Here is a 14421-nt window from a genome sequence, read left to right on the forward strand (position 1 = left end):
TCCGACAGGACACCCAGTACAGGGTGTGTCAGAGAGGAATGGGAGACATCCCTCAAATAAAAATGAATAAATGAACAGTGTCTCTACAGTGCACTCTATAGTGCACAACCAGGCGCTGAGAACGGCGCCAGGCCGCCGTGCGCGCCACATAGCAAGACAGCACGCGCACAGGACAGAGGAGATGAGACGTGGCTTCTTCCTCCGACCTGTAAGGAGGGGGGAATAAGCCAGCCAGGGTGATCACTCTTGACCTAAAAGAGTTGTGATTACCTTTGGCATGAAGCCGGGTTAGGGCGTAAAACAGCTGAACTGCCATCTCCTTGGATCCGGAGACATGACGGAGCCACAGAGAGAGCAGACAAATCACTCACCCTTTTCTCTGATAGAGCCAAAAGCAGTACTACTTTGGCTGATAACAGTTTAAGGGGAACCTGATCAGGTCCAAATGGGGCTTTGCTTTAGTGCGTGCAACACCAAAGCCAAATCCCACTGAGACGCCAGTGTGCGTGACACAGGTCTCAGTCTCCATACTCCTCGCATACAACGGCTGCTGCGTTCTGCGAGCCCCTCTGTTAATTTCGCCGGGAATATAGGCTACATTGCTCTGATGGAGAGCAACGTGTGTGCGCGCCCAGAACAGCAGCCGCCTGGCTGCGTTCAGAAGCTGCGCAGATCGTACTCCTCCCTGGCGATTGAGGTAGGCTGCTTCCATAGCCGTGGCCTGTTGTCTGTGCAAATCAACATGTATTTGATTGTACAGCAACGGGGCGACTCCCCCGTTCTTTTCCGAGATTTAGAAAAATAGCGGGGGTAAAAACTGTGCAAGACACTGTTCCTGGGATGACAGGAGTGTTTCTTGTATCCCATGGAACTGCTGGGGGGAGAGGCTTCTCTGTGATGTGCCGTAATGGTCATTGAAGAAACACACTCCTCAATGTCAGTTTCGGTACTTTAATGACAAGGATGACGACACCCTGAAACAGAGCAATGCCGCAGGATAAGCTGACAAAGTACTACATACATGCATGTCATGACCAATACACATATATTCAATTACATAGAGTAAAGACACACCAAACAATAGTGGAAACAGTCTTACATGAGTGAGTGGATGAACGTCTCAACTCGAGGCGGAGTGAATGAACAACATGTGATCTAAAATGGCCGCTCGGCACTTCCGGGTCAAAGCACGGCATATCCGGACAGCGACAGCAGTGACGCTGCCCTCTAGTGGCCGGCGATAAACTCTTCATCCCCCCAGACCGGAAAACTATGGGCCGGAATAGATTAACGGTCTAAATCCAGCTGCCGGACTCGGGCTCGTAACGTGCAGGCGGCCTCCTCACGCGGCCTGGCCGAGTAGGCTGGGGCAGCGTCGGTGGCGACTGCGGCACCGGTGCGCCCAGGAAGGCACCCGTAGGAACGGTGAGGTCAGAGGACGCCTCACCGGCAGGTGCCGGTGGGGAAACGCCCATAGCCGAGTCGCGGGGTCCAACAGCCGGCCACTGAGCAATCCCCTGGGGCGTCGCCCAGCCCGGGTGGATAGGTGGGGGCTGATGGCCCAGAGCAGCGGGCGGCGGCAACGGCGCAGCCGGCTGCTCACGGCCGCAGGGTGTGGCCGACGTATAGGCACGGAGGAAACGCCGGTTGCGCAGTGTCAAACGTCCCGAACCGTCAACCCTGACCCGATACTGGTCGTGGCCCGGCGACTCCACCACGACTCCTGACCTGTCCCATTTGTGGGGGCTCGGGCCTTGCTGGTTCTGGAGGAATACCCTTTCGCCGAGTGCCAATGGGCGGAGCGGTCTTGAGTGAGTCCCCAGAGATTCGGTGGTACGGGACATACGGATCCGAAGGGCGTCCTCCTTCGCCGCCCATGCTTCGCGCCATAGCAGGCGGATGTGCGGGTTCGAGAACTTCTCGAGTCGGTTCACGAAGGAGAGCGAGCCACGAAGGGGGCGGTCGAAGATTATCTGCGCTGGCGAGAGGCTGCAGTCGGGGTCAGGCGTGTTTCGCAACTGCAGCATAGCACGCAGGAGGCGTGTCTCGGACAGAGGAATGCCCCGAGCTCTCCAGGTTATTAACCGAGGTTAAAACCGGCTGGCTTCTGCAGTGAGTCCTGCTGTCTACTTAATCAACAGATTAGTGGCAGCCGGCTTAATTAGCGAGCTCTGCAGGCACTCAGCCTGGAATACTGCTCATTCCCCCGTTCTGGCTTCTCTGTGATGTGCTGTAATGGTCGTCATGGTGACAAGCCACGCCATTGCCCTCGCCGCCGCTGCCCGTGAGGCGAAAGGGCTGCGAGGAAGCATCTACACGCTGCGTTTCACTCCGGCTGTCATCATGAGGCGTGTACACGCTCAGGGGATGAGTGAGGTGTGCACAGTGCTGTCCACATGAGGCGTTATAACGGCGCTCATGGGTTATTATGACCGTGTGTAGGAGGCGTATCTCGGACAGAGGAATGCCGCGAGCTCTGCAGGTTATTAACCGATAGGTTAAAACCAGCAGGCTTCTGCAGGGAGCCCTGCTGTCTACTTAATCAACAGATTAGTGGCAGCTGGCTTAATTACCGGCTCTGCTTCCTCGGAGGCTCTCGCGGAGCAGACCAGGAGCGGGGGAGCCTCACTCCCCTTTGACTCGCCTCCGGGAGACCCTGTCTCTGGGGTGGTGGGGGAGCGGAGACGTGGGACGGAGCCATTGCAGCCACCGAAGGGCGAGTCTGACGCCGAGGCGGTTGCTGTGGGCGTCTCTCCGCTTGCGGCCTGCTGTGGCCGGCGTGGACGCCGCAGCTGCTGCGGGCATTGGTGCGGCTGTGGGCGCTCAGCAGGCTGGAGCCAGCTGTAGGCCTACATGCTGGCAAATTCCGTCCGCCTGTTCCGCAGCCGTCTTCATGGACTGCACCATGGCGTGGAACTGGGGTCCGAACAGCCCGTCCGGGTTTATTGGAGCGTCCAGTAGCACTTTTCTGGCCGTCTCCGTAACAGACACCTGCTTCCACCAGAGGTGGCGCTGGATCTGTGTCACCCACGCGGAAATCCTCGCCTGGGAGACAGCAACGGACGGGCACAGAATGAGCGCCGTGCTTGGCCGCTTTGCTGATTTCCTCTGTCTCGGTGGTGGACCGCTCTACCAGTGTCACCACCGAGTTGGAGAGTAGCGCGATGTTATTCGCCGCCGCGCTGTGGTGACGGAGAGGGGGAAAGCATGTTCGGCCGCCAAGCTGGCACCCTGCTCTGACTCTGTCTCCCCCGTCTGGAGGAGAGGAGGGAGGGGAGAACCGCACGGTGAACAGTGGAGGGAGGCGGGGCAGGAGTTGCTTTTCTTCGGACTCTGTTACAGGGTGGTTTAGGCTAGGTTGCAGCTCCACCCTGTGGACGTATTGTGCCTGTGTTATATATATCTGCCTCACGTAATATCCCTCCGTTGTATGATTGCCTGCTCAGTGTGAATACACGGCGTTGAGACACAGCCTGACTTGCCTTGTTTATTAATGCACATACATCTACAAACATGGTGTCAGAAGCTCAAATAGGACCCAGCTGTGGATTGTATGCTACTGTCCGTCGCTGAGACAGAGTGCGTTTATTTGTTTCGGTGAGGTTTAGCAGTTTCAGTTAGCCTGTTAGCATTTGCGTCACGTTGGAACAATGGCATCCAGCATCCCACCTCCGGAGCCTATGAAGATGGCGGGGGACATCCACGGCAACTGGGTGAGCTTTCGAGCAGAATTTGAGGATTATCTGCTTGCGACCGGGCTCAGCGAGAAAGTAAAGCCGGTACAAGCAGCTGCGCTCAGGAGGCTAATGGGGAACGACTGCCGACATGTTTACAAACACAACCTGGGACTCACCGCGGACCAACAAAAAGATGCGGGTGCTATAGTGGTGGCACTGGAGCAATACTTCACACCCGCAAAAAACGTAATCTTTGAGAGGTACGTTTTTGGCAACCTTAAACAAGAGGATGGAGAGCTCTTGGATGCGTTTGCTACCAGGCTGAGGGAAAAGGCTGCCTCTTGTGAATATGGAGCTACAAAAGATGAACTCATAAGGGACAGGCTTGTTCTCGGGATAACTGACGAGGGTGCTAGACGTCGCTTACTAAGGGAAAAGGACCTTAAATTGGACGAGGCCATTCAAATTTGCCGTGCAGCCGAGGTCATGGACAGCAAGTTAAAAACCATGTCACTGGGCAGCTCTGGACCTGGGGACAGCGTTAATGCCACACAAGGACAGCGATATGGACGGAGGTCTGCCAGCAGGCCATCCGAGTCCACCAACACATCTGCACAACCACAGAGCATGAGAGACGCTGGCGAATGCAAGTACTGTGGCACACGGCACAAGCGTGGGCGGGACCTGTGCCCTGCTTTTGGTAAATCGTGCCGCTCGTGTGGCACTGCTAACCATTTTGCAAAAGTATGCATGAAAAGAGGCCAGCAGGCACGCCAGTTGAATGCTGTGGATGACCCGTTGCCAGGGGAACTGGAGGACAGCGATGAGAGAGACGTGTACACAGCGGAGAGCGTGGGGGCTGTGAACACTCGAGGTAAAAGGTGGTTTGTCAACCTGCCACTGCAAAGTGGGATTCAGAGGTGCCAGCTCGACTCTGGAGCCACTTGCAATGTGATGAGCATCAAGGACAAGACGAGACTGGCGCCTAGAACACCTCTTCTGAAGAGTCTCACCAGATTAAAACTATACAACAGTGAGTGGATGAGCTCATTAGGTGTGTACAGCACACAATGCGTCATTAGGGGTAAGACGCACAGACTGGACTTTGAGATTGTGCATACTGGCCAGAGGCCCTTGCTTTCGGGTGAGACATGTGAGAGACTTGGTCTGATACGCTTCACCATTCCTGAGGAGCTGAATAAGGTGGAGCACTGCAGGAAGGGAGACCTGACCAAGGAGTGTCTGGTCAGCACCTACCACGACGTGTTCACCAGCCCTGTTGAGTCTCTGCCCGGTGTTATTCACTTTGAGCTGGACAGCACTGTGGCACCGGTGCAGTGTGCTCCCAGGAACGTTCCAGTAGCCCTCAAGGCAGCTGTTAAGGCTCAGCTTGATCGATATGAAGAGGAGGGACACTTGACCACAGTCACTCAACCCACGGACTGGATTAGCAATCTAGTCATAGTGAAAAAGCCAGACAAATTGAGACTATGCATTGACCCGAAGCCTCTCAACCGTGCTCTGAAACGGTCCCACTACCTTATGCCCACTTTAGATGACGTGTTGTATAAGCTGCCGAAGGCACGTATATTCACCCTGGTGGATGCACGTGATGCATTCCTGCAGTGCCGCTTGGATGAAGAAAGCAGCCTGATGACAACATTCTGGACACCGTGGGGTAGGAAACGCTGGCTGAAACTCCCTTTCGGTGTGTCAGTTGCCCCGGAGCTGTATCAAAGGAAGCAGCATGAGCTGCTGGCTGGCTTGACAGGGATTGAGCCCATAGCCGATGATATCCTTATAGTCGGCTGTGGGGACACAGAGGATGAGGCCAATCGCGACCATGACACAAACCTCATCGCTCTGATGGACAGATGCAGGGAAGTAAAGCTGAGACTGGGCCTGAAAAAGCTACAGTTCCGAGTGAAGGAGGTCCGCTTCCACGGCCACATACTGTCCGCGGAGGGCCTCAAGGCTGACCCTGAAAAAGTCAGGGCGGTTCTGGACATGCCAAACCCCACAGACGCAAAAGGGGTCCAGCGGTGTGTCGGATTTGTGAACTATCTGTCCAGATTCATGCCACACTTGTCAGCGGTATGTGAGCCGCTGAGGAGACTGCTGGACAAGGATGTGATGTGGCACTGGCTGCCCAAACATGATGCCGCCATGAAGGAAATCAAGGCACTGGTCACGGCGGTGCCAGTCCTAAGGTACTATGACGTCCGCAAGCCAGTCACCGTACAGAGCGACTCCAGTCAGGCGGGTCTGGGTTGCTGCTTGCTTCAAGGGGGACAGCCTGTCGCATTCGCCTCCCGGGCATTGACCCAAACAGAGCAAAATTACTCACAGATTGAAAAGGAGTGCCTGAGCATCGTATTCGCCTGCCAACGCTTCAACTACTACCTATATGGGAGGGGTGATGTGACTGCAGAGACCGACCACCGCCCGCTGGTGTCCATCTTCACCAAGCCCCTCCTCAGTGCGCCAAAGCGCCTTCAGAGCATGCTCCTCACACTTCAGAACTAATGCCTTGCGGTGGTATACAAGCCAGGCCCTGAGATGTACATAAGTGACACGCTCAGCAGAGCCACCACCCCGCCACAGAGAACAGACACACTGTACCAATGGGAAATGGTCTGCAGCATGCAGCAGGAGCAGGGTGACACGGCGGCCATTCAGCAGGCAGACTATTTAAATGTCAGCAGCCAACGCCTGGTACAGATTCGGACACACACTGAGGAGGATGTGTGTCTTCAAAAACACTTAAGTCTGTCGTGCTGGAGGGATGGCCAGGACACAAAGAGGAGACCCCTGTAGCCGTCAGGGACTACTGGGCCATCAGAGATGAGATAAGTGCACAGGATGGCGTGCTCTTCAGGAGTCAGCGGGTCATCATTCCAAAAGCTATGCGCCCGGAAATGCTGAGACGGATCCACTACAACCACGTGGGGGGCGAGGCGTGCTACAGGCAGGCCCGTGATACACTTTACTGGCCCGGTATGCAAGGGGAAGTCAAGGATTATGTGCAAAAGTGCTCTGTGTGCAATGAGTATGCACACGAACAACAGAAAGAGACTATGATGTCACACCCGCTCCCCACACGTCCCTGGCAGCTAGTAAGCTGTACATGGATGTACAGCTACGCAGCACAGAACTTCTTGCTCGTGGTGGACCATTATTCTGACTTTTGGGAGATCGACCTGCTCCCTGACCTATCAGCAGACACCACGATCCGTAGATGCAAGGCACAGTTTGCACGCTACGGTGTCCCAGACAGGGCCATTTCTGATGGTGGAGGCCAGTTTGCCGGTGGAGAGTTCCGGGCGTTTGCGAGAGAGTGGGGTTTTGAGCATGTCATGTCCTCACCGAGGCACCCAAAGGCTAACGGCAAAGCAGAGTCAGCAGTGAAAATTGTAAAGAGCCTGTGCAGAAGGGCAGACCGTGCCAAAGAGGACCCCTGGATGGCCATATTGCATTGGAGAAATACGCCCACTGAGGGTATGCATTGCAGCCCAGCACAGCGGCTTATGTCGCGGAGACTGAGAACCCTTCTCCCTGTGGCCGACCAGCTACTGGTGCCTCAGGTCGTCATGGGTGTTCCTGACAAGCTGAAAATGAAACATCAAGCAGCAAAGCTGACATATGACAGATCTGCCAAGGATCTGCCGGAGCTGAACGTCGGCCAGCCCATACGGATGAAGCCACTCCCAGGAGACAGGACGGGCCGATGGAGGAGAGGTTTGTGCCTTCAGCAGTTGGGACTGCGGTCCTATCTGGTCGGTGTGGAGGGGACCACGTATCAAATGTGATTGATTGTTCTGAGTTTATTGCTGATGTGTTCGGATCCGGCTATTATTGAAGTGTCTCTGCTATGTGCACTATTTGTTGTTGAAATCATTTGATTAATGTTTTGATTGAAGGTCAACAGTTTAATGGCAGTATTGATCCTGTGTTGTTACTTAACAAAAGGAAGGGAGATGTTACAGGGTGGTTTAGGCTAGGTTGCAGCTCCACCCTGTGGACGTATTGTGCCTGTGTTATATATATCTGCCTCACGTAATATCCCTCCGTTGTATGATTGCCTGCTCAGTGTGAATACACGGCGTTGAGACACAGCCTGACTTGCCTTGTTTATTAATGCACATACATCTACAAACAGACTCCTGCCCTGCACTCGGCCCCAGGGACACGAGTCCCCGTCCGCGGCTCGTAAGCCTGGACGGGCCAATCGTCCTCCTCGGCCGCAGCAGCAAGAGCGTCCGCTCTCCGCTTCCTGACGCCCGAGGGGAGACGGGCGCAGTGTGTGCATGCTACCTGCTGGTTTAGAGCCACGTACGCGTGCTCTGACCCCAGGCAGGATTCGCATACTGCTTTTATCTCTGCTGGTCATAACTCATTATGAACCCAGAGCCACATGAGGGACAATCGCGGACGCAGTTGTTGCTCATGATGATTCTCAATTGCTGTGCTTCAGTAACTGTGCTGGTTTGCTGAAGAAAAGAGGGAGCAGATTGCCGGGCCCACTTCCTATTTATACCGGAAGGAGGCCCGAGGGTGGGGCCCACCTTGCGGGCGGGCGTGGACTGCAAGTTTTCAGTGCTGCGCGGGGACACAGGGGGATTACCCAATAGCGATAACCATATAGGGCGAAGCCATATATGAAATAGAACGGGAGAGACCTTACGTTTATTGTTGTTGTTAGCATCTCAATCAATCAATCAATCAATGTTTATTTATATAGCCCAATATCACAAATGTTACATTTGTCTCAGTGGACTTTACAGTTTGTACAAAATATCAGTATGACAATACGACACCCTCTGTCCTTAGACCCTCACATCGTACAAGGAAAAACTTCCGAAGAAAACCCACAGTTTAAAGGGAAAAATGGGAGAAACCTCAGGGAGAGCAACAGAGGAGGGATCCCTCTCCCAGGACGGACAGACGTGCAATAGATGCCGTGTGTAAATTGAAAAGATAATACATTTGCAACATAGGTAGTCCAAATGTTTGGAAATGCATGTGTGTATAATAGGAAGATGAATCCACGAGGATATCCATCCAGGACCTATGATCCAGGACCACAGCCACGACTCAAGATCCAGGGCTCGCGATCCAGGACAGAGGAGCGCAGGATCATCCATGACTCCGGATCCAGGCGTATATAGACACCAAAAAGAAAGACATTTGGGGAAGCTGGGTTAATCGGAACATGAGAGTACACAGGTATAGACAGAGAGAAGGAAGAAGTAAGATGTCCCCCGACAAACTAAGCCTATATCAGCAAAACTAGGGGCTGAATCTAATCAGCCCTAACTATAAGCTTTATCAAAAAGGAAGGTCTTAAGCGCACTCTTAAAAACGGATAGGGTGTCTGCCGCCCGAACACAAACTGGAAGCTGATTCCACAAATGTGGAGCTTGATAAGAAAAGGCTCTGGCTCCCATTGTACTTTTAGAGACTCTAGGAACAACCAACAACCCTGCATTCTTGGAACGCAATGCCCTAGTAGGACAGTAGGGTATAATGAGTTCTTTAAGGTAAGATGGCGCCTGCCCATTAAGGGCTTTGTAGGCGAGAAGAAGAATTTTAAATTATATCCTGTGTTCTATAGGGAGCCAGTGTAAGGCAGCCAGAACAGGAGTAATGTGGTCCCTTTTCCTAACTCTGGTTAGTACACGAGCTGCAGCATTTTGAATCAGCTGAAGCGACTTGACTGACTTCTTGGTACACCCTGATAATAAAGAGTTACAATAATCCAGCCTTGAAGTAACAAATGCATGGACTAGTTTCTCTGCATCGTTTTGAGGCAAGATATGCCTGATTTTTGCAATGTTACGTAGATGGAAGTAGGCGGTCCTTGAAATTGATTTTATGTGGACGTTAAAGGATAAATCCTGATCAAATATAACACCAAGATTCCTTACAGTCTAACTGGAGGCCAAATTAATGCCATCCATAGTTAGTATATCCTTAGATAATTTGTTTCGTAGATTCTTCGGGCCAAGTACAATAACTTCAGTTTTGGTCGTGTTTAACATCAAAAAGTTTAAGGTCATCCACGTTTTTAAGTCCTTAAGGCAGTCTTGAATTTTATTTAAATGATTAATTTCATCAGGCTTGATTGATAAATATAGTTGAGTATCATCCGCATAACAATGAAAATGTACAGAATGATTCCTTGTAATATTGCCTAACGGAAGCATATATAATGTGAACAAAATAGGTCCGAGCACTGAGCCCTGTGGCACTCCATGGCTAACTTTGGTTTGCGTGGAAGATTCATCATTGACACGTACAAACTGAGAGCGTTCAGATAGATAGGACCTAAACCAGTCTAAAGCAGTTCCCTGTATGCCAACTAAGTGCTCTAGTCTTTGCAATAAGATATCATGGTCGATAGTATCAAATGCAGCACTGAGATCGAGCAAAACAAGAATAGAGACACGTCCCTTGTCAGAGGCTATTAGAATGTCATTTGTGACTTTAACCAGAGCTGTCTCTGTGCTATGATGTGTTCTAAAGCCAGACTGAAAATCTTCAAATAAATCATTGTTTTTTAAGTAATCACACAACTGTTTTGCGACCGCTTTCTCAAGAATTTTTGAGAGGAACGGAAGATTGGAAATAGGTCTATAATTGGCTAAAACCTCTGGATCGAGGTTGTGCTTTTTAAGAAGCGGTTTTATCACTGCTACTTTGAATGATTGTGGAACATAGCCTGATAATAAAGACATATTCATAATATTTAATAAATAAGTGCTAATTAATGGACAAACTTCCTTCAAAAGCTTAGTTGGAATTGGGTCTAACATACACGTTGATGGTTTAGAAGAGAGAATCATTGAATTTAATTGTTCAAGGTTTATGGCTGAAAAGCATTCTAGTTTACTATCTAGTGTAATATTATAACTTACGTTTCCGGGAGCTGTTGATAACACTATACTGGTCAAAGGCAAGAGGTCATTAATTTTGTTTCTAAGAGTAACAATTTTATCGTTAAAAAAGCACATAAAATCATTACTACTGAGTGCTATGGGAATAGAAGGCTCAATCGAGCTGTGGCTTTCTGTCAGCCTGGCTACAGTGCTGAAAAGAAATCTTGCATTATTCTTATTCTCATCTATTAATGAAGAGTAGTAGGCTGCTCTCGCTTTACGCAGTGCTTTCTTATATTCATTGAGAGTAATATGCCAAATTAAACGAGATTCTTCAAGTTTAGTGGAACGCCATATCCTTTCAAGTTGTCTCGACTTTTGCTTTATTTTGCGGGTTTCGGCATTATGCCATGGAGCTAATCTATGTTGTTTTATTTTCTTCTTTTTCAAAGGAGCAACAGAGTCTAATTTTATTCGCAGCGCATCTGTAGCACTATCAACAACATGATCAATTTGGGGTGGTGTACATTTTGTATAAGTTTCCTCCCTTACATGCAGACATGCTATCGAGTTAAGTATTGGTGGAATCTGTTCCTTAAATTTGGCTATAGCACTAACAGATAGGTTTCTGCTGCAGGAGCTTTTGACTAATGCTTTGTAGTCTCGTAACAGTACTTCAAAAGTTACTAAGAAATGGTCGGATAAAGCAGGATTATGCGGTTCGACTAATAGTTGCTCAATTTCAATACCATAAGTCAGAACAAGGTCGAGAGTGTGATTATAGCAGTGGGTTGGTTTATTTACACTCTGACAAAAACCAACAGAATCTAATATAGAGTTAAATGCAACAGTAAGGCTATTTTTATCATCGTCAACATGAATATTAAAGTCACCTACGATAATTACTTTATCTGTTTTAAGTACCAAAGTTGATAAAAACTCAGAGAATTCAGATAAGAATTCTGAATAAGGACCTGGTGCACGGTACACTGTAACAAATAAGATTGGCTGCAAAGTTTTCCAGGTCGGATGTGTAAGACTAAAAACGAGACTTTCAAAGGAGGTATAATTTAATTTTGGTTTAGTATTGATAAGCAAACTTGAGTCAAAGATTGCTGCAACTCCACCTCCTCGGCCCGTGCCTCGGGCAATATGAGTATTGATATGGCTGGGTGGAGTGGCCTCATTTATGCTGATATATTCTTCATGTCTCAACCAAGTTTCAGTGAGACAGCATATATCAATATTATAATCTGATATTAAATCATTTACCAATATTGCTTTAGATGCTAGAGATCTTATGTTTAAGAGACCACATTTAATATTCCTGTTTTGTTGCACTGTAGTAGTTGTTACATTTACTTTTATTAGGTTATTATGTATGACACCTCTATTAGGTTTTACCTTAACTTGTCCTTGGGCAGACACACACACCGCTAATATTGGGTATTTTATTGGGTTCGGGATTCCTATGGATGACTGCCTAGGAGAGAGCGCAGAGAAGCGTGTAAGACTGCGACTCCGCCTTCTGGTCTCAACTCCAGTTTGTCATGGATTAAGTCCACAAAGCCCTGAAATGTTTGCCGAAATGAGATTTGCGCCTTCCAAAGTAGGATGAATGCCGTCTCTCTTAATCAGACCAGGTTTTCCCCAGAAGGCTGTCCAATTATTTACGAAGCCCACATTGTTTGCTGGGCACCACCAAGACAACCAGCGCTGAAATGATGACATGTCATCATTGATCAGATTGGGGAGGGGACCAGAGAAGATTACGGTGTTCGACATTGTTTTAGCATAACTACACACCGACTCCACATTAAGTTTGGTGCATTCTGATTGGCGTATACGAACATCATTACCACCGACGTGAATAACAATCCTACTGTATTTACGTTTATTTTTAGCCAGCAGTTTAAGATGCGCCTCAACGTCGCCCGCTCTGGCCCCGGAATGCATGTGACTGTGGAGGCTTCGGTCTCTAATTTCACGTGTCTCATAATAGAGCTACCAATAACCAGAGTTGGCTTCTCAGTGGGTGTCTCGCTGAGTGGGGAATATCTGTTAGATACGTGAACGGGTTGGTGGGAACCTGCGGGATTCGCGTTATGCCCCTTCTGAACAGTCACCCAGTCTCCCTGCTGCTCGGGAGTTGCCGGGGGACGGCTAATAGGAGCTACCTTTTGCCGGTCCGCACCGGCTAACATGGGCTTTACTGTAGCTGAGTTACTTTCTAAGATGCGGAGCCGGGCTTCTATGGCTATGATTCCCGCCTCCAACCTAACAACTATACTACATTTAACACATGTACCGGTACCAGTAAAGGAGGTAGGGAAGTAACCAAACATGAGACAGTTAGAGCAGGAAATAGCACCCGAGGGTGGGGAAAGAGCCATGGCTAGCTATCAATCTAAAGTAGCTACCGTTAGCAAACCCGAAAAGAGTGTAGGCAACTGTGGAGTTACAGTCGCTAAGAGAAGGAGAGTTGTGAGTGCTTAAGCTATAGTAACGTGTGATTACAACGTCAGGCAGTTGCCGTGATCAAGAGTTTTAAAACGATCGATTAAGTTAAGATAATAAGCTATCAGCAACAGAACAGGCACACGGGATACCCGGAGATGACAACAACCGGAAGTTACAACATGCTTACCGCAATAGTGGTCCGTGTAGCATCTGGTGCTAGCTAGCTGCGCTAACGGATATAAGGAGCTGTTTCAATGAAAACAGAGGAGTGGCATTTCGCCGACAACTGCGCCGAGCACTTGACTTTATGCAGGAAGCCAGACAGTGGGACATTGTACGAAAAGTCAGCACACTCAGCTCGGATAATGCGCGCAACATGATCGCAGCGTCCAGGCAGCTCCCGTTCGAGCATATGCCTTGAGTTGCACATAGCTCCAACGATCCATAACACACACACGCACGCACGCACGCACGCACGCACGCACGCACGCACGCACGCACGCACGCACGCACGCACGCACGCACGCACGCACGCACGCACGCACGCACGCACGCACGCACGCACGCACGCACGCACGCACGCACGCACGCACGCACGCACGCACGCACACACACACACACACACACACACACACACACACACACACACACACACACACACACACACACACACACACACACACACACAGTATTGTATTATTGTATGAGAGGTTCCAGGTTGAATTGAGGCGAATATTTGTAATGTTCAGAGGTTGTTGTGTTTAATATTCAGGAGAATATTTGTCATTGTTCAAATGATAATAAACATTTGCATACAGCATATTTGTCCACTCATATGTTGATAAGAGTATTAAAAACTTGAAAAATATTCCTCTAAGGTACATTTAGAACAGATAAAAAATGTGCGATTAATTTGTGATTAATCGCGATTAAATATTTTAATCGACTGACAGCCCTAATGTATATATATATATATATATATATATATATATATATATATATATATATACAGTAAAATAATTATTTCATGCTAAATGAAGTTCTGCTGCTTGGATATCACTAGATCCTGTTATAGCGTAATATAAAAGTACATAACGATTGATGTGCAAATTAGCATAATTACTAGCTAGCCGCTAGCTGCTAACTGCCGCCTCGTTAATATCAAATCCATCATAATAACAATCCATTACCATGCTGTCATGAACGCGCGGTGCTGTTACGTGTACGCAAATTGACGTGCTTGATGTGAACGAGCATTTTGGGGGGCATGGATAAAGTTGTGCATGCGCTATGAGCGCACATACGGGTACTTTTCAGGCATGCCGGGTAATCTGTGACGTTTCGCTCTCTCAAAAGTTGGACCATTTTATCATCATGCGGCAATGAGCAACTCTCATAGGAATGAA

General features: G+C 49.3%; 1 protein-coding gene across 1 annotated transcript; it reads left to right on the forward strand.

Moving 5' to 3' along the window:
• Nucleotides 1-3650: 3650 nt before the first annotated feature.
• LOC117533010 lies at nucleotides 3651-6203 on the forward strand. Its single transcript, XM_034196644.1, has 2 exons — nucleotides 3651-4913; nucleotides 5643-6203. Exons 1-2 carry the CDS (start codon nucleotides 3651-3653, stop codon nucleotides 6201-6203), a joined length of 1824 nt encoding a protein of 607 aa, XP_034052535.1.
• The last annotated feature ends 8218 nt before the right edge of the window (nucleotides 6204-14421 follow it).

Source organism: Gymnodraco acuticeps, unplaced genomic scaffold, assembly GCF_902827175.1.
Source record: "Gymnodraco acuticeps unplaced genomic scaffold, fGymAcu1.1, whole genome shotgun sequence".
NCBI lineage: Eukaryota > Metazoa > Chordata > Actinopteri > Perciformes > Bathydraconidae > Gymnodraco > Gymnodraco acuticeps.